This window comes from Myotis daubentonii, chromosome 14 (genome assembly GCF_963259705.1).
Source record: "Myotis daubentonii chromosome 14, mMyoDau2.1, whole genome shotgun sequence".
Taxonomy (NCBI): domain Eukaryota; kingdom Metazoa; phylum Chordata; class Mammalia; order Chiroptera; family Vespertilionidae; genus Myotis; species Myotis daubentonii.
Window position 1 is genome coordinate 46,828,977 of NC_081853.1, and position 23,628 is coordinate 46,852,604.

Here is a 23,628-nt window from a genome sequence, read left to right on the forward strand (position 1 = left end):
TCCCCCCCTGTTAGCCCAGCCCCAGTCCCAGTCTAGGCAGAGACACTTTCTCCCAATGTGGGATCTGGCATAAGATAATTTAATAGAAGATTCAAATATATTTAAATTATGTCCCACTGCCTCCTCCACCACCAAAGAATAAAAAATAGAAACTCTCTTTCCTCAAAAAACTGAAAATGGAACTCCCATTTGACCCTGTGATCCCACTTCTAGGAATATATCCCAAGAAACCAGAAACACCAATCAGAAAGGATATATGCACCCCTATGTTCATAGCAGCACAATTCACCATAGCTAAGATCTGGAAACAGCCTAAGTGCCCATCAGTAGATGAATGGATTAGAAAACTGTGGTACATCTACACGATGGAATACTATGCTGCTCTAAAAAGGAAGGAACTCTTACCATTTGCAACGGCATGGATGGAACTGGAGAGCATTATGCTAAGTGAAATAAGCCAGTCAATGAAGGAAAAATACCACATGATCTCACTCATTCATGGATAATAGAGACCATTATAAACTTTTGAACAATAATAGATACAGAGGCAGAGCTGCCTCAAACAGATTGTCAAACTGCAGCGGGAAGGCCGGGGAGGGTGGGTGCAGGAGGTAGGGGGGTAAGAGATCAACCGAAGGACTTGTATGCATGCATATAAGCATAACAAATGGACATAAGACACCGGGAGATAAGGGAGGCTAGGGGACTGTCTAGGGCGGGGGGAAAAAATGGACACATATGTAATACCCTTTGTAATACTTTAAGCAATAAAAAATAAATAAATAAATAAATAAAAATAAAGTGTACACAGTGGTCATTTGAAAAAAAAAAAATAGAAACTCTTGCTCTGATACCATCAAGGAACTTAGATGCAAAGACATATTTCTTTTTCCCTTAAAAAAAATATATAAATATATATATATAGTTGTTGTTAATCCTCACCTGAGGGTATTTTTCCATTGATTTTTAAAGAGAGTGGAAGGGGGAGGGGGAGAGATAGAGAGACACATCAATTGGTTGCCTCCCGCATGCACCAGGATACAGGCACACCTGGCTTTATTGCACTTCACTTCACAGATGTTGACTTTTTTGCAAAAAAAAAAATTGAAGGCAAGACCCTCCACCAGCAAAAGAAGATCACAACTCACTTCACTAAGATACTCACTTTATTGGAGTGGCCTGGGACCGAGCCCGCAATATCTCTGAGGTATGCCTGTAGACAGTAGGTGCTCAAATCCATGCACTGGGCCTCTAGTTAATCATAAAAACCAATAGCTCTCCCCCAAGTTTCTAGGGCTAGCCTCCAGTAGTCATCGTTGTCTTCAGAAAAGTCTTGTTTGTTTGTTTGTTATTTATACCTCTCTGGGTGCCAGGACGGACAGGAAGCAGCTGGAGAGAGCAAGAGGTTAATTGTCACCAGTGGTGATGTCACGCTGGGGCAGTCTTGACTGACTTCCCATCTCAGTTAATGGCAATTCCATCCTTCCTGATCTTCAGGCCAAAACCCTGGCAGTCATCGTTGGTTCTTCTTTCTCCCCAGTCCCTCAGAAAATCCTGTTGGCTCTATTTTGAAAATATACCCATAACCCACCACTTCCCGCCTCCTCCACAGTTTCAGGACCAGTGGGATCGAGCCACCATTATTGCTTATCTAGGTTTTTGCAGTTTTCTCCTCACCGGTCTCCCTGCTGTCTCAGCTCCGTAGTGTCACAGCAACCCTTCCAAAACCCAGGTCTGAATGGGCCCCTCTGCTTGAAACCCTCCAATGGCTTCCTTCCCTCACTCAGAAGAAATTCCAAGGTCCTTGCCACCATCTAGAAGACCCCGCAGCATCTGTCCCCAAGGCCTCTCTTACCTCCACTCCCACTGCCTCCCTCCTGCTCATTCCCCTTCCGCCACACGGTACCCTTTTTGGCCCGCGGTGCCTCTCCTTGAGGTCCTTGCTCTCGCTGTTCCCTCTGCCCAGAAGGTTCTCTCCCAGATCTTCCCAGGCGAATGCGCTCCATTGTTCCTCTCGGGTCTTCGGGAAGATGCCACCATTCCTGAGAGGTCTTCCCTGGCTAGATAAGCAGCACACACCTCCTTCCCTCTTTCCTCCTTTATCTTTCCACATGGCTCTTCCCCCCATTTACAATCCATTGTCTGTCTCCCCGTCTGGAATGAACGTTCTATGAGGACAGAGATTTTGCCTGTTTTGTTCACGGCTTTATTCTCAGTGCCTAGCTCAGTGTCTGTGTCATCAGCACCCAATAGTTATCTAACGCTGTTGAATGAATTGAGTCACAGATTCTTGAAGCTCTGGTGACAGCAAAGATCTTCTCTTAAGATACATGAACAGTTTTGCAGACACCCCCAATGATGGAGGGTATGATAGATGTGGGGGAGGCAACCTCACTGCCCACCATATCCATCCTGTCACACAGAAACTCATCTGTCAACCTTAAGCCCTGCTAAAGGAAGACCTAAGGAACTGTGGCCTATTTTCATAGTTTCCATTGGCTGCTCATCTAAGCCAGACTTGGGGAGATGACGAAGTTCCTGGTTCATTCAGTCTTTCTATGTCATCTCTGCCATATTCCACCTGTCACTGATTGCTGCAGGCCGCCTACCTCCCACAGATTTAAGTTCTCTGGTTTTGAGTTTCAACATCTGCCTCAACCCATCTTAGGTAACCTGACTCTTTCCCAAGAAAAGAAAAAGGAGGGAGTTGGGGAGATTGAAAGGTGGCCAGGATAAGCCCAGGATTGGGGTGATGACGGGCACTGGGGGAGGGAGGGGCCCAGATCCTTTCCTGTGAAGCTAATTTGGAGGATAATAAAGCAATGCCCGCCCCCCCCCCCTTTGTGAGGGTCACCTTGTATAAAAGGACAATTGTTCCGCAGTTGCTTTCAGTTGTTTCCCTCTGATGCTATCTGGCCGAGAGAAAACAGGAGCCTGCTTGATGGGCGCAGTCCAGAGGCGGAGATCGTAAGTAAAGTGGAAACTTGCCCTGGGTTCAGACATTGGATGAAGAAAACATGGCGTTCTGTGCTGTGGACACAGAGGGGAGCTCCAGGAGGCCTCATCTTTATTCCACCTTCCCCTGCCTTCAGAAAGCAGCCTGGAGAGAGCGAGCCCCAGGCTGACCCCTAGGGGTGCGGCTCTGGACTGGGCAGGGGTAGAGAATTAGGCAGGCAGGCAGGCAGACAGTCCCAGAAACGATTCTTGTAAAGATACAAGAGGAACCGTTAGGGCTGCATTCTTGCCTGGAGCGATTTACCATCCGTAAGCCTAAGTCCAATAGCACAAATAGGATAACAGCTTTCTTGGAACTCGCCATCCTAACAGAGATAGAATGTTCAGCACTGATTCCTTCGTTTTGAAAGTGTTCTTTGCTAAGATACATTGCAGGAAACCTACTGTGGCCTACAAAGAATCACCTGGGGAACTTTCCCCAAAACAGCAATGGCAGGACGCCACCCCCTCCAGACCAACTAAACCATAGTCTCTGGGAGTGGAGCTTGGACTTTGATTGTTCTTTACGTTCCCTGGGTGATCTTAACGTGCAGCTAGAGTGGAGTGAGGACCCCTGAACTGTCATCTGGTCCTGACTGATTCTAGGGGAGTGATCCTTCCCAATCCCACAGGATGCGAGTGCACCTGCCATTGTCAATGGGGCGAGGAGGCAGTCAGAAAGTTTAAGCTACACTATTGGGCCCCCTGCCTGGGGATTTGGGTGATAGATGCAAATGCCATCTCAGTCTGGCTGCCCTTGTTATCCCAGGAGGTTATGTAGTGGGAACTTTTGGCCAACATCCCCCACCCCCCCCCGTCCCCCAGTAGACCAGGAACAGAGACAGCTGGTCTCCTGCAGGAAGGAAGAGAGGGGGCGCCACAGGACTTGGGACTTGGGGGTCTCAGATCTCCCATCTTGAGGCCATCCTTGGGCAGAGTGAGGGAGAGCCTCGGGAACCATCACCTTTGTCTCCAGAAGAGGGTCAACTTCCAGGTTGGAGTTTTATGCGACTGTCCCCTGCAGTCTGGAAGGTCTGATGTGGCCAATAACCCTTGACTATAGTTAAACCTTTTAGGAAAAACCTCTAAAACTCAGGTTAAACACAGCACTTCTGTGTCACCAGCAACTGACCTGCCTCCACTCCCATCCTCCACCGTTGAATTCATACAAACAAGAAGACACTTCACAGATTTCAAGAATGAGGACTTCTGGGTTCCCAGATGGGTTCTATGTGTAGAACAGTCAACAGCCTTGAATTTCTGCAGCTGTGGCTTTTAAAACCTTGGCCTTCTGTTGACTTTGGGGATATAATTGTTTGTCTTGTTTTCTTATCCACAAAATGGAACTCAGAGTACCAATGTGATCAGATTGCTTTGAGGAGTAACTAATGAAAGGGCTGTGAACCATGACAGAGACGTAGACATGCCTCTTATGAATGAGTCACTATAGAATGGTGAGAAAGAGACCTTTGGGAAAGGTTTGTTGAAGTTTTAGCCAAACTCTCAACCAAACTATGTGATCTCAAGCAAGTGACTGAACCCCCCTGACCCTCAGATTCCTCATTGCAGATCCCAGCTAAGGCTGCCCATTTGCAGAACTTCTGTGTGGGGCGAAGAAGATAATGCCTGAAGACACTGGATACAGGCACACCTGGCTTTACTGCACTTCACTTCACAGATGTTGATTTTTTTTTTTTTTGCAAAAAAATTGAAGGCAAGACCCTCCACCAGCAAAAGAAGATCTCAACTCACTTCACTGCGACACTCACTTTATTGCAGTGGCCTGGGACCGAGCCCGCAATATCTCTGAGGTATGCCTGTAGACAGTTGGTGCTCAAAGACATTGTGTCTCTTCCTCCACGACCTCTCTCTTTACCTAAGGTAAGTTAGTTAGGATGTAACTTCCCTTCCTTCCCCAAATGCCAGAGATGAAAGTCAGATAAAGGTTTCCTTCTCTCGTGTGTGACAAGCTGAGCATCAGGAGTCCAGACTGAAAGGTTAGTCCTACGGTGTTGAGCTCTCAGGTTCCTCCACACGCGGCTCCCATCCTATAGTTGAAGATGGTGATTTCTAGGAATGAAAGTGGGGCGACAGAGAGCAAACCTCTCCCCTTCGAGGGCATGATCTGGAAGTTCTACTCACATCCCGTGGGGCTGAATGTGAGCTGGAATGCAACGCCGGGGCCTGCGTTTGGGGTTGAAAGCCCAGCTCCACCATTGACTTTCTGTGTGGTCTTGGCCAAGTCACTCAATGGCTTTGTGCCTCCGTTTCTTATATTTCCTGAAGTGAATGTGAAAATTAAATGGATTAATATACCCAAAGCACTCAGGATAGTTACCTGGCACATAGGAGTGAAAGCTATTATTATTATTTTCATTTGTTTAGCCACATGGCCACACTGTGAGGGAGGCTGGCAAAGGTCCTTAACCAGCTGGCTGTGTGTCTGCCTAAAAGCTTATTGTTCAAGGAAGGAGGGGACAGGGGACCTTCAAAGACATGTCTCTATCATGTAAGACTTGCTAAAATCACTAAAAAGACTGCTGGAGAGGATTTTGATCTCTAATTTGGGTCTTAAAAAAACCTATGGAAAGTCCTCCTTGTGTGATGGGGTGGGTGTGATCCAACCCTAGAGATGGAGACAGTCATAAAAATAATGAAAATGTGGGCGGCTCCGTCTCAATTGCCCACACGACCTGTTTCAAGGCCCCACAAAACTCTAGTTTTATGAAAAGTACCACTTTTTTTTTTTTTTTTTTTTTTACCCCATTCTCTCCCCAGATCTTACTGAGGGCTCATCTGCCAGGCGAGGTGTCCATGGTGAATGCCATTGTTGCTGGCAGTGCCACAATTCTCTCAAGTTTATGATACATATGAGGCTCTCCCAGGCAAGCCTCCAGGATTCCTGACTCTGAAAGGTGTAGATCCCATGAAGACAGTCCACCTGCTCCTTCTCCATCAGCCCCCACCGATGAGTGAGCCAGGAGATCCAACTGGCTTTTCGGGTTACAGATTCGCCACCGCAAGGAAGGGAAGGAACTGGAGTGCAATCTGTCATCCAGTCATAAACCTGATGCTAATATGACTTCAGCTTATGCAAAGGAGGCTGTGCTACCCAAGCTCAAAGCCTGTCTCCCAACACCCAAAGCAAGTACATGCTGTGACCAAAGGAACAGGTACTTACCTTTGAGCAAAGTGGAGCTGACCACGGAAATTTAAAAAAACTAATAAATGAGGAGGTGACTTGGAGCATTATAAATAGGCGATAGAATTTCTCAAGCAACCCTACACTGAGTTTTACCTTTTGACTTTTTGCCAGCAACTCTTCAAGAATGCATCCTTAAATGTATCCTTTTGTACACATTTGGTGTTTTATTGGTGCTTCTTGGTCATGACTCTTTGGATAAAGATCCCTGTCACCTTTAAATTTCTCAGCTCCATCATCTCTCCTCAATCAAACTCATCTATAAACAAAACTCTCCAATTAATCCTTTCTAAGGCCAAAGTACTTGGTAAGCAAATATCCACTCCTTAAATTGCTGGCCTACTATGTCCCTCTTCGAGAATCTTCTGGGGAGGCACATGATGAATATAATTACTCTGTGTTTCATCTCTGCTGCCCATTTTTTCTTGTGCGCTTCTGATTTCATTTCAGAAAATTCTTGGCACTTCCTCGGAAGGACAGGTCTTTGCTCATCCAGTACCGTGGGCAGAGGAATTCACGAGTGGGTGCATAATTAACACTAATAAATAGAAGGTGTTGGCATTAGGGTCTTCAACTTCACCTCTGTTTCGAATTGTTACGTGAGCCTGGAATTTTCTGTCCTACAATTAAGCCTGTAGGTTTTGGCCCATGGAACTCCGGCAAGGCACCAATAATAAGCACAAGGTATTTTTGGCAGCGCTGCCTTCCCATTTCCCATCACTCTGCCCCGGAGGGGGCGGCGTGGGGGGGGGGTCCTCCTCCAAACTCAGCGGATATCCTCCCTGAAACCAGTGTCCATGTCACTTGGGCCTCACCCTCAGATACAGTCCATTCATGGGTTTCCATCTGCTTGTGATTTCTGTCATCTGCTTCCTGGTTTGAATGTGATACATGGGTCCCTGCAAGACGTGTTGCCGGAAAAGCTGCCCGTCCTTCAACAAACCTCAGTGACTTTCCACTCTGCAACCTGCGTGGGGGGGCCACTAAGCCGCCCTGCAGGAGAAAGTTCATGGCTACCTTCCTTCCCCACCTCCCAGTCCTCTTATTGACCTTTGGTTTTGTAGACTATCATATATATTATTAATTTAATTTTCTACAGGCTTTAAAAAAAATTGCTAGGGAAAAAAAATGTATGCAGACCAAGAGTCTCAAGTATATGACCCTACTTTACTCATCCCTTGAACAAAAATTACATATACGTAAAAGACACACACACACACACACACACACATTCCCGCACCCCTCCCATGTCTCAAACGGGGGAAGGTATGGTATAACCTCAACCTTCATAAATGCTCACTGATGGAATCTCTCCACATCTTCCCCTTTGCCAAGCACAGTTTATTTATTTATTTTTTTAAAAAAATATATTGTATTGATTTTTTACAGAGAGGAAGGGAGAGGGATAGAGAGTCAGAAACATCGATGAGAGAGACACATCGACCGGCTGCCTCCTGCACACCCCCCCACTGGGGATATGCCTGCAACCGAGGTACATGCCCTTGACCGGAATCGAACCTGGGACCCTTCAGTCCGCAGGCCTACGCTCTATCCACTGAGCCAAACCAGTTACGGCAACCAAGCACAGTTTAATAACCACACGGAGAAGGAGCAGCGAGGGCCCACTGCTTTCTATGCGAGATGACAAGGGAGGCTGAAACTCCCTCTGGCCACATCTCTCAGCCAACACACTGGGCCGGTGGTTCCTGATCAGAGGGGTGGTGTCCTTCCTCCTGGAAATTTATCCTCTGTCCCCGTATTCTTGGCTTTGTTAACTTTGAATGGCCCTTGAAATCAGTTTAAATGTCTTCTCTTAGAGGAAACTGGCCCTGGGCCTCCTTGCCACCCTCCCCCTGTGTGGGCTGGCCTGGCAGGGATCCCACCGATCAGTACTTTACTGGTCACTCCCCCACCCTCTTAATGACATATTCATTAAGGGAAGGGACAGTATCTTACTGAGCTGTGGGCTGCAGTAGTGCATGGTACATTGTAGGTATTAAATGTTTTTTGAGCCAATGAACACAGCTAAAAACTTTGGGGAGCCGAGACCGGTTTGGCTCAGTGGATAGAGCGTCGGCCTGCGGACTGAGGGGTCCTGGGTTCGATTCCGGTCAGGGGCATGTACCTGGGTTGCGGGCACATCCCCAGTGGGAGATGTGCAGGAGGCAGCTGATCGATGTTTCTCTCCCATCGATGTTTCTGACTGTCTATCTCTCTCCCTTCCTCTCTGTAAAAAAATCAATAAAATATATTTAAAAAAAAAAAAAAAAAAAAAAAAAAAAACTTTGGGGAGTCCATCTTTGAGATCCCTAAGGTTTTTTTAAAAAAATCAGCGACTTAATGGAACTATTTAGAGTTAAGGCAGTGCTTCACACAAAATAGGCTAATAATAAATACGTTACTACTTAGTTGTGATTATTATTACCTCTTCCAAGAACCCCTATCTATACATATAAAAGCCTAATATGCAAAGTGTCCCCTTGGGAGTTTGACCGACCCGGGAGTTTGATAGCTCGCTATGATGTGCACTGACCACCAGGGGGCAGCATGGAATGAAGGAAGGCCCCAGCCAGCAGCTGGCATCTGGCAGCCACTAGGGACCCTACTGGTGCACGAATTTCGTGCACTGGGCCTCTAGTTTCTAAATAAGCTGATTCCATATTTTCCCAGCCTTACCCTTCCTTGGCTTCAGAAAATCCTCTTCTGCCCTCAGTACCATTTCATTTATTTCACATTTTACTCACCCCCTCCTCAGTATTTCCTCCAGCTACTCTGCTCTTGAGTCATCCTCTCTACCTAAACTCTGTCCTCCCAGGCAGCTAGAGGGCCTCCAAGGGGAAGTCGGGGTCTGAGGGGGCTGGGAGGGAGAAGAGGGCCTATCCCTTTGCTTGGATCTAACAGTGCCAATTGACGGTTCTCAGATACATTTTGTTCAGCCCACAAAGGTGGCACATTCAGTGTTTTTAAAAGAATGGACCTTAGTTACCAATATTTAAAAATCCGTATCCCTGGCAATGCTAGGCCCAAATTCTCACATTGTAACAATGAGATGATTCATTGATTCCACTTCAGGGTATATATCTGAAGAGACCCAACACACTAATTCAAAAGAATATATGCACCCCTATGTTCACTGAAATATTATTTACAATAGCCAAGATATGGAAGCAAACCAAGTGCCCATTACTAGATGAGTGGATAAAAAAGTTGTGGTGATATACACAATGGAATATTACTTGGCCATAAAAAAGAATGAAATTTTACCATCTGTGACAGTATGGATGGACCTAGAAGGTATTATGCTAAGTGAAATAAGACAATTTGAGGAAGACAAATACCATATGATTTCACTTATATGTGGAATGTAAAGAACAAAATAAACAAACAAAATTGAAACAGACTCAGACACAGAGAGTGGACTGATGGTTGCCAGAGGGTAGGGGGTTTGGAGGACTGGGTGAAAAAGGTGAAGGGATTCAGAAATACAAATTGGTAGTTACAAAATAGTCATGAGGATGTATAGCATAGGGAATATAGTCAATAATATTGTAATAACTATGCCTGGTGCCAGGTGGGTACTGGAAATATCGGGGGACACACTTTATAAAGTATGTGATAGTCTAACCACTATGCTGTACACCCGAAACTAAAACACAATAATATTTTAAAATATATTTTTATTAATCTCAAAGAAGAATAGAAGGGAGAGAGAGATAGAAACATCAGTGATAAGAGAGAATCATTGATCAGCTGTCTCCTGCATGACCCCTACTGGGGATCGAGCCCACAACCCTGGGCATGTGCCCTGACGGGGAATCGAACCGTGACCTCCTGGTTCACTCAACCACTGAGCCACACCTGCTGGGCCAAAATAATATTGAAAAATAAAAATTCAACTGAGTGCATGTAAAGTTCTAATTGGTCTTTTTAAGTGATTAATGAATTGGGCAGTGTCTCATCTAGCAATTAGAAGGGTGCTTGGAGGAGTTGTACAAAATGGAAGGGTCTTATAGGCAGAAAGAGTGGGATAAGCAAGTTAAAAGAGTGGATTATTTCAGGCAAAGCCACCCTCCCTTAGGAGAAGAAGCGGGGGGGGGGGGGGAGGGCTGGGGGGGGCAGTTATCAGGCAAATTATCTCACTTGGACTGACCAGGAAATTCCAGACTAATTGGTTTTAAAATTCCACTCCTGGGAGAGGCTCTAACTGCAATTAAGTTAGGAATTAAGTCTTGATGGGGCTTAGCAAGGGTGATTCCATTTTGGGTCTGTTGTTTATTTTTAACAGCTCTTAATAAAATGCCCCTTCATTTTAGCCTATCTGTTCTCTCATCATGATTAAATTCAGGATATTTATTTTGGTAAGAATACTACAGAAGTGATGTTGTATCTTCCTCAGTGCATCATAGCAGGAGGTACATGCTGTCTGGTGATATTAATTTTGAAATCTGCTGGTGGCTCAGAAGTTTCTCCATTGCAAAATTACTTATGAATTAGGAAGGGAGAGTAGTATCTTCTAGGGAAATACTTCGAGATGAGATAAAGATCCCTCCGCCCCCCCCCCCCATTATACTGTCACTCACTAATTCTAATATCCATTGATGATTCTTGCCTGAAACAACCAGAGATAATTTTAAACTAGAATAATAATGAAGAGAAACATGATCGGCTAGTCTATGAAAAGTACTTCATAAATGAGAATGCCCCTTAATCCTCTCTTCCTCAGATAGCAGGTGGAAGTCACAGGGTGTCCACTTTTTTCAGTGAATTATTTATGAGCCCAGGTCCCCACCGAATGGCCTGGGTTCCAGGTGGTGATGTCCCCGCCTGCCCGCCTTCTCATCCATTTTTACAAGCCATATGCTTCCCACAAGTCTCAGCTCAAAGCTCTGTTCTGCATAAAGTCTTTTATGGAAGGGCAGGGTCTACCCTTATTTCCTTTGATATTTTTCTGCACTTAACAATAACGTTCGGGTCTCAGCACTCCCCGGTGGCAGTGGTAGGAAACAAAGAAAGGTGATTCATAGTTCCCCAAGAAATAGTAAAGAGAAGTGCATGAAAATTAATGGATTCTAAAGAAAAGAACAAGCTTTGTGGAAATCCAGAGGAAATCATAGAGAAAGTGGCTTTTGAAATGGGACTTGAAGGATGCAGAATTTGAGCTGTGGCTGAAGGTAGGAGGCGTTCTAGATTGAGAAGAGGTGATTGTGGGCACAAAATGGTCATACCTGCACAAACATGTGACAATGTACTGGGGGCTGGGCAGGCCTGGCAAGCATTCTAGGCTGGTTGAGTAAAGGGCTGGGAAGAGATTCAACCACTTTATAGAGGCTTTCACACTGCTAGTGTGGGATGTTAGCCCAGATTTGAGCCTGGGGTTTCAGGACAATAATTCTTGCAGGAAGATGGGGGGTGGGGGGTGGGGTGGGGAAGGTGGATTGGATGAATATGTCATTGGAGGAACGGATGCCAATCAGGAGTGTTCTGGACAGAATATGAGCATCTGAGTTTAGGTAGCTGTTAGAAAGGAGCAGCCAACTGGTCAACAACCAGTGTTCCACTGCTTCTTTGTAATTCTGAAATCTAAAATGTTGAAAACCACCCGGCTGGTGTAGCTCAGTGGTTGAGCATCTACCTATGAACCAGGAGGTCACGTTCAATTCCCGGTCAGGGCACATGCCCGGGTTGCAGGCTCCATCCCCAGTAGGGGGCCTACAGGAGACAACCGGTCAATGATTCTCTCTCATCACTGATGTCTCTAACTCTCCCTCTCCCTTCCTCTCTGAAATCAATAAAAATGTATTTTAAAAAATAAAAAGTTGAAAATTTTTGAATTTCCTCTTAAGTTTGCAGACAATTTATTCGGGAGGAAACCCTGAGCCCACCATGCTGGGAGGAAGCCTAAGCTTCGTGGAGAGAGGCCCAGGTGGAGGAGCGCTGAGGTGCCAGCATGCGAGTGAACAGAATGAGTGAAGCCTTTTGGAGTTTTCTGGGCCTGCCCACTGGGAAGCAGCTGCGTGAATGACTCCAACCAACACCACATGGAGCAGAAGAGCCGCCAGCCAAACTCTGCCCAAATTCCTGAGCCACAGACTCATGAACAGATAAACACCACTGTCATTTTACACCACTAATGTTTGAGGAGTGTTTATGAAATTGCAACAGATAAACACACACTTAACGTCATTCATATATTTTCATTGCACAAAGTCAGTGTATTTGATGAAAAGGCCACTCCAGCCCTTACCGAGGGTGTTGTGGGGCACATGGTGTATGTACAGTTTACCTTTCTAAAAAAAAAAAAAAAATCTGGCTGCAAGGGTTTTTTGAGGAGGAATTGTCCTTTGTATTACAGAAATAGAGTTGTCTAGACTTCCTCCCTGTCTTCCTGCATTCACAAAATGTCACGAGTGATGCCATAGACTCCTCCAGGCATTTCACACGTGTATCTCATATTTCCCCAGTGACATTATCGCTTTCTCGAAATCAATAACTCACTTCAGTGTGTATCACAGTCACTTGGGAGGGCTGGTTCAAACACAGCTTCCTGGACCCCCCCCCCCCCCCCCCCCCGCCCCCAGCTTCTGACTCAATGGGTCTGAAGTGAGGCTTGAGAACTTGCATTTCTGACAGTTTCCTAGGTGATGCTGCTGCCGCTGGTCCAGGGTCCATACTTGGAGAACCACTCCGCCTGGGGAGAGTGCCATGTTTTAATTTTTGTTGCATTTGCCCACCAGTGCAAGGTGCTTAACAAATGCTCATGGACAGAATTTCCCCAAACCTTTATCGTTGCACTGTGTTTGAAGCCTTAACTTTTATTCCTGAGGTCCTTCAGGTTGGCCCTAGACTGAAAAGAAACAAATTCCTTGTTTTCTCAGATGGCAGTTTTTGCTCTTCTTAGTTCAGCTGCTAGGACATTGTGAATAAAATGTTACTTCTGCCCTCTGTTTTTTTAGCCTGTGTTGGAACAGATCAGAGCAAATGCCTTCCTGTGAATCCAAAGCTATTCTCTATTCGCGACCAAGGATTGTGTCCTTTCCTTTCGGTGGTTTCCAAATAACATTTGTTCCTTGTCATCCTTTCACGAAACAGAAGGAGGGGCCACCCAGAACACGCTCTTTTTGATGAGAAGTCCATCTGTCAAAGCCGCATTTTACAGATGGTACCATTGAGGCCCAGAGAGGTGCAGCCACTTCCTCAGGGTCGCACAGCTGAGGAAGGCCAGTGCCTCAGCGCTGGAGCTCAGGTCGAATTGACCCTATAACCAGGTGCTCACTAAATAGGACTCTGGCATCTCCCTCGTCTCGGCTCCATGGTCCCTGACACAGCCACTAAGTGCTTTCTGAAACCCTGACTCCCTAATGCATCTACCCCACAGCAGCTCCTTGAGGAGGAAACTGATTCGTTGAATGAAATGGTTTGGCAACCCAGCCCGCATGGCTCAGTGGTTGAGCATTGACCTTTGAACCAAGAGGTCACTGTTGGCTTCCTGGTCAGGGCACATGCCCTGGTTTCCGACTCAGTCCCCATGTGAGCATGCAATGATTCTCTCTCATCATTGATGTTTCTCTCTTCCTTCCTCTCTTAAGTCAATAAAAATATATATTTAAAAAAAAAAAAAAGAAGAAGAAAATGGCTTGGCGGCCCTTTGCACCTTGGCGTGCAGAGGCGCATATTCTGATACTGAATACGAAAAGCACAGTCCGTGTGTCATAACATTCCCTTTGCACACCCACACTGTTTGAGCTCCCCCCCCCCACCCCCAAACATTTCCTTCCGAGAGTGACGGGAGACCCAAGTACGCCTCCTCCCCCATCTCCGCGCCAGGAGCGGTCCCCTCGGCTCCACGGATCCCCGCGACGGGGCCACTGCGTGCGCCCGGAGGTGTCTCGCCCTCCGAGCCCGGCGATTAGGTCGGTTCCTCACATTGTTCCCGGCAGGAGGGGCAGGAAATACCGCCGGTGGTGGCGGCGGCGACCGCGGCGGGCGGGGGAGAACCCCCGCCGTCGCCTGGGCCGTCCTGGTGGCCTCGCATCGATCCCGGGTCTAAGGTCCGGCCGGGTCGGAGTTCCCGCCGCTCGGTCAGCGTGCGAGTCACGCGCCCCCCCCACCCCCCCGCTCCGCGGGCTCAGTCTGGAGGCCTCGGTGTCCCCGTGGGGCTCCTGCAGCCCCGGCCGCCGTCAGGTGGAAGGAGACAGGTCAGCGGTGGCTGCCCGCCCGAGGGGGGCGGAGCCTGTCGGAGGCCAGCGCCGGGCCGGGGGGCAGCGGGCGGCCGGGACCCCGCACCCCGTCCTGCGCGCGGCCCGCCCCGCGACCCTGGGCACGACTCCGCGCCCTCCGAGCCGCGCCGTCCCGGGCAACAGGTGAAGACGCCCCGGCCCGCGGCTCCCCGGCGGGGCGGTCCCTCCCCGCGCGCCCGGCGCCCGCCCCTCTCCACGCCCCCTCCCCTCCTCCCGGCCTCCGCCGCCAGCCTGGGCCGCCCGGCGGCCTCCCCCAGCTCCGGCCCGTCCTTCTCCGCTCGCGCCCCCTCGCCGCCCGAGAGCCCGCACGCCGAGGAGCCGGGGGCGCCGCGCACCCGCTGGACACGCGCCGCCGCGGGACCCGCCCCGGTTGGCGCCCCTGCGCGCCCCCTCCCCCGCGCCCGCCGCGCGCCCCTCCCCCGCGCCCGGGTCCCGGGGGCTCCCGGCCGCGCGTCCAGCCCCCGACGCGCTGGGGGTCCCGGCGGAGGGGCCAGCCCGGCAGAGGCGCGACGATGGAGGAGCAGCCGCGCACCCGCCCGCACACCGTCACCACCACCGCCAGCTCCTTCGCCGAGAACTTCTCCACCAGCAGCAGCAGCTTCGCTTACGACCGGGAATTCCTCCGCACCGCGCCCGGGCTGCTCATCGTGGCGGAGATCGTGAGTCCGGGGCCCCGGGGTGGACGGGGGGCGGGGGGGGGGGGGGCGCAGAGGGACCGGCGCGCGCGCCTCGGCCGGGAGCCAGCGCAGGTCCGCGGACGGGCCTTTTCGCTCCGTCTCGCCTTCTTCCCAAAGTGTGAAACTCAGAGACCACCTCCCTGAGCGAGGTCCCGTCATCTTGGGGAAGAGGCTCGTGACCCTCAGGATGTCAGTCGGGGGAGAAACCCAGCTTGCGGGGGGCCGGGGGGGGGGGCCCTGTGGGTGATGGAGGCTCGTCCTGGGAGCTGGATGGTTGGTGAGCCGGGAGTTTATGTTAATGAGAGTCCCAGACACCTGGTGCCGCCCTTACCTGCTCTCCACGTGGGTGGCCTCCTCCCTAAAGCAAAGCTTTCCAAAGATGGGGGGAGAGGAGCGGATTCATCCCTTTCCCTAATTACCTCCCTGGTAATAAAGTTGCGGCGAGCCAGGAAAGGTTCACTGAATACAAGCTGAGGGCCTCAGCCGCCGAGGACCCAAGGGTCTCCCGCTTGGGGCCGTGGCACATCCTGGTTCGGGCTGAGAACATTCCTGGGGAGGAGGCTGGGCATGTGCATTCTCCCCTTCCTAGGAGGACAGGGAGGCTGAGAGGGTAAGTGATTTCCTGCGAAGTCCCAGCCAGTCCTTCACTGCCTTTCCATTGAGTCTTCGCCATGTGCCAGGGTCTCCTCAAGCTCTTTAGGTGCCTTCTGCCCTCACAACAACCCTACCCTGCGAAGGTGGCGTCACAGTTATTATCCCATTTTACAGGTGAAGAAACTGAGGCATAGAGAGGGGAAGTAAGTCACCCCCGCCCCTCCCAGGTGGAGGAGATGGAATTCAAACCCGGGCCTGACTTGCCAGGGGCCTGCCCTTCACTGGTAATGGGCATTCCATCCAGCTGCCTAATCAGTGCCCCTTCCGCCAGGTGTCCTTTCCTGTGAGCACTAGTGAAATGAAAATCTAGCCTACGTGGGGGTGGAGAATGGGAGTCAGGATGGTGCAGAAGTGACTGATGACTCTGAGAAACCTTCAGCAAAAGCTGTGTACATCAAATAGCTTACTTGCTCCTCCATTGTCTCAGACCCCTCCCCGGGTGTACTGGATCCCCCACCCCACAGCTGGTGTGGAAGGACTTCAGAAGACCCAATAAAAAGCTAAGGGATTGGAATCGCCTTGTAGGAGGGCCTGGCTTATAGGAATTCAACAAATATTTGCTGTGTGAATGAAGGAGTTGGCAGGCTCCCCTGCTCTTTCAAAGCAAACAGAAGCTAAAATGATAGAGATGGGGCTTTTACTGTGGGGTGGATTTCGACCCGGCATAAAGTAAAATGCTTCTTGGTTTCTGATTAATGATCCATAAGCTCTATGTTCCACACTTTTTCAGAAAATAGAAAAGTGAAGGAAACCATGTAAATGGCCCACTATCCCATCCCTACAAGTAATCACCGTTGATATATTGGCATGTATCCTTTTAGATTTCAATACATTTTTTGAAAAAGTCAAAAAACGTAAGAAACGTTACTCTTATGACTGCTACAGTTGAGTTTTAATTCTGGCCAGAACTATATATGCACATGTTTACAGAGCCAACTATTCCTATAGGCAGACATGTTTCCCCACCCGTCTCCATACTAGAGGTACGAACATTCAACTCTCTTAGAGCTCTAGATCAGTGGTGGGGAACCTTTTTTCTGCCAAAGGCTATTTAGGTATTTATAACATCATTCAAGGGCCATACAGAAGTACCAACTTAAAAATCGGCCTTCTGTATTTGGTCAGACATTTCATTAACTCACCGCTAATGCCTTGGCAGGTCCAGACCCAGTGATTTCTCGGGCCTTATACAGCCCCCTCTTTACCACCCCATTATACACTCCGCTCTTCCCCTGCATTTTGGGTTAGCTCAATAACAAGTGTTGACCTGAGGAGACTGAGCCACTGAGTAGTCTATGAGCACTTTTCCTTGCCTGCCCAATTTCTTGTTTTCCCTGGAGTTAGTCATTCTTTCTTCCCATTTGTTTTTCGTTCTCTGGATATTTAGTCACTAGTTTTGCCTTAGTTGTCTAAATTTCCTCTTAGAAAAACTGAGACATGTTCTGAGACAGAGCTGAGAGGTGTTCTGTCAGGGTCGTCCTCACAATGGAGGGAGCCTCTGAGCGGCTCCCAGCTCACCTGGGCACAGCTGATGGCTGGGGTCTCCTGCACCACCCTGGGCTGGATCCCCTGCTTCCCAGGAGCAGTGTCCTCCCTGTCTTGCCTTCCTTTTGGGGGGACACACAGACTCTAGTACAGGGGTGGGCAAACTTTTTGACTTGAGGGCCACAATGGGTTCTTAAACTGGACCGGAGGGCCAGAACAAAAGCATGGATGGAGTGTTTGTGTGAACTAATATAAATTCAAAGTAAACATCATTACATACAAGGGTACGGTCTTTTTTTTTTTTTTTTAGTTTTATTCATTTCAAACGGGCCGGATCCGGCCTGCGGGCCGTAGTTTGCCCACGGCTGCTCTAGTAGTTTCCTAAGAAGGGATGCATCTGTAAATTGAGATGTGTGTCTTTCAAAATGGCTTGATCCAACTGTAACATAATGAATAGTTTGGGTAAAGAATGTTAGATTAGAAATTGTTTTTTTCCTCCAGAATTTTTAAAGTATTTCTCTGTTGTCTTCTAGTTATTCTAGTTATTTTTTTAAAAAAATATTTATTTCAATTCTTTAAAAAATGTATTTTATAAGTGTTTGTTTGAGCTAAAACTGACAACAGTTGCCGGGAAAGATCTCGAATGCCCTGTTTATTCCAGTTCGTGATACCTTTTTTCTTCTGGAATCCTGTAGAATCTTCTTTCTTCTGTAATATCACAGTCGTGGGCCTTCATGTGAGTTTGTTTTCTTCCATTATACTAGGGAGCTGGTGTGTTCTCTCAATCAGGAAAACTTACGTATCTTTAAGGAGAACTTTAAAATTTGTTTTCTTTTTGGCTGGGTTATATGGAAGCTCTATTTTATTTTTAATTCTTTATTGTTGAAAGTATTACGTATGCCCCCTTTCCCCTCCCCCTCATTGTCTTCACCTAGCCTGCCCCTTTCCCCCCTCCCCCAAGGCCGTCCTCCACCCTGCCCCCCATTGTCTGTGTCCATTGGTTATGCTTATATACATACAAGTTCTTTGGTTGATTTCTTACCCCCTCAACATCTGCCTCCATCCTCCCCTGCCTTCCCTTAACATTTTAATTTTTATCTTTGCATTTTTTTCAGTGTTTTGTTGTTGTTTTTTCTGAAACCGCTTTTAAACTTTTTTTCTATATATATGTGTGTGTGTGTGTGTTTTATTTTTTTTTATGGATTAAAGACCTGCTGTGTTCACTTACCATATACCATGAGCATTTTTCAGGGCCCGAGATCTCTCCTGCTATTATAGTTTCCTGTCATAAGGAAGTACTGTTTTGATTTCCTCAGTTTTCCATTGTAAAACTGGCATGTTTCTAGGTTTTACTAGGATAGCCAGTGCTGTAGAAATCTTCCTTGTTTGTCCCTCTTTTTACATTTGTCCAATGGGGGGCAGGTTTCAAACTATTGCTGTCCCAGCCCAGAGATTAAGATAAACCCAGAAGAATGTTAACTTTTCTGCCTTGAAAAAAAACAAAATACTGAGACAAAGAACTACTAAGAACCTGACTTCCCCCACCTCATCCCAGGGGAAATGAAATAATAGAGAACAAAACACAATGTTTCCCCAGATTTGTTGTAAAAATGCTTGCCCTGGCTTTCTCACAGGGGCGAATGGTAGCAGCTAACCTACTAAAACACTCTAGGCCAGGGGTGGGCAAACTTTTTGACTCGAGGGCCACAATGGGTTCTTAAACTGGACCGGAGGGCCGGAACAAAAGCATGGATGGAGTGTTTGTGTGAACTAATAGAAATTCAAAGTAAACATCATTACATAAAAGGGTACGGTCTTTTTTTTTTTTTTTTTTAGTTTTATTCATTTCAAACAGATCAGGCCCGCAGGCCGTAGTTTGCCCACGGCTGCTCTAGGCTGTGCCAATATGACATCGTGTTGAAACCAAATTGTATTTGTTCCCTTTTCAAAATTTTATAACAAACTAAAAGCAATCCAGTACTTGACCTGTGATTTGTAGGATGCTGTGATCTCATAACAATCTCCAGTTTTTATCTGAGACTAAAAGTGATTTGTCAGAAGCTGAGTTAGTTGCACCCTTCTTGTTATTGATGACTTTAAAATGAATTATAGCATCTGTGTAATAATGTAAGATCACCTTTCATTATTGTCATGAGCTAACTTAGTTGAGGAAGACAGAACAGGGCTTTCTGACAGCTGGAATCTGAAGTACTCTATCCTGTTGAGTTCCTTTAAAAAAAAGGGGGGGGGGGGCCATAGTTCCCATTTCACAAAAACAATACCTAGTCTTTGCAGAAAAAATTAGAAAAATGCAGGTAAGAAAAAAAGATGTAATTCTAGTCTTCCTAGTGGTTCCTCATGGGCGTGGTACAACTCTTTGTCTGGGAGTGGGTGGTTTTTTTATTTGTTTATTTAATGGTTATTGTAATGCCATTTATGGAGTTGAGTGCCCTGGGGGCCAGGTATGCTAAATGTCCTGAAGCACCTGGGACAGTCCCCAACAATGAAGAATTGCTTCACCGGTTGACAACAGCACCATAGCTAAGGAACTCTTGAGTGAACCACTGTTTACCTCTTGGAGTAAACCATTCTAGAATTTCTCAAGTGGTTAGATGTTATTTATCTGTAATTTTTAAAATATGTATATTTTTTGATTTCAGAGAAGAAGGGAGAAGGAGAGAGAGTTGGAAAAATCAATGATGAGAGAGCATCACTGATCAGCTGCCTCCTGCATGCCCCACACTAGGGATTGAGCCTGCAACCTGGGCATGTGCCCTGACCAGGAATCAAACCATGACCTCCTGGTTCATAAGTCGATGCCTGACCACTGAGCCAGCCAGTCAGGCTTTATCTGTAATTTTTAAAATGCAGTCACCTGTAAACGACGTTTTGTTTACTGCTGTGTCCATCTGTGATAGGTGCCTTCCATTTGTCCCTCAGTCTGCTCTCCACCTTGCTCTCCACCCCAAAGGCACACATGCATGTGCTGTCGCAAGAATTTCCCTCTGATGTCCCCCCCAAAGGAGGCTGTAGGGTGAGGGAGAGCAGGTCCTGGGTATTCATTCCCTGAGTCCCCCCTGCTGGTGCAGCAGTCTGGCTGTGTCCCTCCGTGGAAGGCCGGCTGTCTGGCAGCCCTCTGATAACTACATTCCCAGGTGCTTAGGTACTGCGCTATCACTTGTGGTTTGCTAGCACCCTGCTTTATAAGTAACGCCTTTATTAAACTCCACTCAACTTACCCAGTCTGAACGTGCCCAGTTTCCTGTTGAGACCTGATAAATTGCCTTTCCTCATCGATGATTAATTTCTTATAATATACTTAACTAGAGGCCTGATGCACGAAATTAGTGCAAGAGGTACCGCCCTCGCAGCCCTCTCAGCCCCTGCTTTGTCCAGAAGGTTGTTCAGCTGTTCGGTATAATTAGCATATTAGCTCTTTCTTTCTTTCTTTTTTTTTTTTTATTTTATATTTTATTGATTTTTTACAGAGAGGAAGGGAGAGAGAGATAGAGAGTTAGAAACATCGATGAGAGAGAAACATCGATCAGCTGCCTCCTGCACATCTCCCACTGGGGATGTGCCCGCAACCCAGGTACATGCCCTTGACCGGAATTGAACCCGGGACCCTTCAGTCCGCAGGCCGGCGCTCTATCCACTGAGCCAAACCGGTTTCGGCGAGCTCTTTCTTATATAGGATAGCCACATAGTATTCCATAACTAGCCAGGCTCCTACTGTTCCCTTTGTGTTTCTTTCTTTCCTTTAACAATGTTGTAATAAACATCCTTTAAACAAAATCTTTCTGGGTGTTCTTTTATTTTTTATTGATTTCAGAGAGGAATGGGGAGAGAGAGAGAAATATCAGTGATGAAAGGGAATCATTGATTGGCTCCCTCCTGCATGCCCCACACTGGGGATCAAGCCCATATTTGTTGTTAGGATTTCGCCTTATATTTTAAAAATATATTTTTATTTCAGAGAGGAAGGGAGCTGGAGAGGGAGATAGAAACATCAATAATGATCAATAATGGGAGAGAATCCTTGATCGGCTGCCTCCTGCACACCCGCCACTGGGGATTGAGCCCGTAACCTGGGCATGTGCCTTGACCAGGAATTGAACTGTGACCTTCTTGTTCATAGGTCTACGCTTAACCACTGAACCAGGAGCATCTAGTGGTTTCTTTTCTGAGGACAGGAAGTATTAATTTGTGGTTTATCTTTTGCGGGGAGACAATGGGGATAGGGGAGCTGCATGGACTTTCCTCTGAGGTGTGCACACAGCTCGTTGAAATGCCTGGCAGTCTTGAATAGTCAGGGCTATTTCCAAAAGTAACTGCTGGAGGAATGGGGAGAGAATGATTAACTGGACAGCTTCTAAGCTTTTAAATTTGTTCCTTAGCAGATGACCCTTGGTCCATTCCTTCTCTCACTTCTGTTATCTCTAATCTGTGGAGTTTTCTTAGGGTCTGCTTGGAAATGCACTTTTCTGATAGATTGGCTATTTTCCTAAAGACTGGAAATCCCATTGCTTATTTAATCATTAGTTTGTTCTTGCATAGCTCCCAGGAATCCCTCGCTGCTCTAGGCTGCTGCTGCTGCTCTTTCCAGTGTCTGTGTGTGTGTGTGTGTACATTAATATGTGTTTTTATTAATTTCAGAGAGGAAGGGAGAGAAAGAGATATAGATAGAGAGAGAGAAACATCAGTGATGAGAGAGAATCATTTATCGGCTGCCTTCTGCATGCCCCACACTGGGGATCAAGCCTGTAACCGGGCATGTGCCCTGACTGGGAATCAAACCATGACCTCCTGGTTCATAGGTCAATGCTCAACCACTGAGCCATGCTATATATTTTTAAATAATTTGTGGGTGTTTTGGGGTGAGAATTTGGGAGTGTGAGGAAATGAACATATAGGCCTCATCAGCTACCTTGAATAGATGTTTAGCTGTTTTGTCATTCACTTATCAGTATTTTTAAAAATTCACTTGATGATGTCTCCTCCCCCCTCTTCCTCCTCCTTCTTCTCCTCCTCTTCTTCCTCCTTTTTGCTAAGATTTATGACTACAAGCTATTCCCAGGAAGGTGGCAGTACTTTTCCTTAGAGGAGTGTGTTACCATTAATTTTCATTTAAAACTAAATGAATTTTAATTTATTATTTCACTTGATATTAAGCCAGCTCAGGTTTGAGGGAATCCCTTTCATTTCCATTTCTAGTTGAGCTGTGATCTGAGGATACAGTTTCTGAATTATATATGAATGGGTCAACCACACCCTTGTGGAGTGCGAGGTGAAACAAATCCCATCTGATTGCTTCTCCCTCTTCCATGCCCACACATGAGATTCATGGTAACCACCCCAGTAGAATCTCCCTTCTGTGGGAAAGCAGGATATCCATTGTCTTAGTCAAGGTTCAGTTGCAAATGCAGCGTACACTCCAGCTAGTTTAGTCAGCAAGGGTCTTATTGTACATCATCGGATGGCTTCCAAAAATGTTGGTAGGGCTGGAGGGAGCAGGCTGGAGGGTGAGCTTCTTGCAAAATCTCCCAGAATCACACCATGGAACTGGCCTGTCACAGGCAAGAAAGCAAGGACACAAGATTTATTCTCACAACTGCTGGGTCCTGGATCTCCATTGCCTCCATTGTATGACACATGGCTCCAAACAGCTGCTCCCCTGACTTGTCTCACAAGACTATGAAGCTAGGGATGGGATAGTGGGATTTCAATTATAGCTTTTTCCTCTCTCTCTCTCTCTCTCTCTCTCTCTCTCTCTCTCTCTCTCTCACACACACACACACACACACACACACACACTGACTTTTTGACTGAGCCTGTGGGGGCAGCTTACACATATCTTCTAGCTCCATGATGTTGTCTTTTGCCTTCTGAGTCTTGGATGGGTGTGTCTGCCAGCACTACATCATGTGTGGCATCTGAGCTGTAGTCTGACTTCCAGCCTCTAGTGTGCAGTAAGGCATCCTGCAAGGAGAACAGAGCGGAATTGGAGGGGGGATCCACATGTAGCACTTACCACTGTCACGTTCATCAGATTTTCCTAGCATCACTGTGTCGAAAGTGGAAGACCTCCTGTGATGTGTCATACTTCTATGACATTCTAAGGATTGGCCCTTTTCCAGTCTAGACGTGCATTTGATTTCTAGCTATGTGGCTTTGCACAGCTGATGTCCTGTTCCCTGAACTCCCATTTGTAATAATGAGGAGGGTGATGACGACTTCACAGGTTAGCTGACGATAAAATGAGCTAAAACACATGTAAACCCTGTCCCGGGGATAAATACTAGTTTATTTCTTGGGTGAATGTGGATTTATTCTTCCCTTCTTCTCTCAGTAGGTCCAGACTTTGTAGATTAGTCCCATT

At 47.2% G+C, this 23,628-nt stretch overlaps 1 protein-coding gene and 1 long non-coding RNA gene across 2 annotated transcripts in view; one reads left to right on the forward strand and one right to left on the reverse strand.

Annotated features, from left to right (window-relative positions):
• Positions 1–2,680: 2,680 nt before the first annotated feature.
• On the reverse strand, positions 2,681–7,301 carry LOC132215637 (uncharacterized). Its single transcript, XR_009448569.1, has 3 exons — positions 7,001–7,301; positions 4,764–5,264; positions 2,681–2,989 (listed from the first exon to the last, which is right to left on the reverse strand). It is a non-coding gene; the product is annotated as an uncharacterized LOC132215637 (long non-coding RNA).
• Positions 7,302–14,339: 7,038 nt separating this feature from the next.
• Positions 14,340–23,628, forward strand: part of CMTM8 (CKLF like MARVEL transmembrane domain containing 8) — a 54,527-nt gene continuing 45,238 nt past the window's right edge. Inside the window, exon 1 of the mRNA XM_059664149.1 lies at positions 14,340–15,092. Within this exon, the coding sequence (XP_059520132.1) occupies positions 14,946–15,092 (147 nt within the window). The 5' untranslated portion in view covers positions 14,340–14,945. The remainder of the gene's footprint in view (positions 15,093–23,628) is intronic.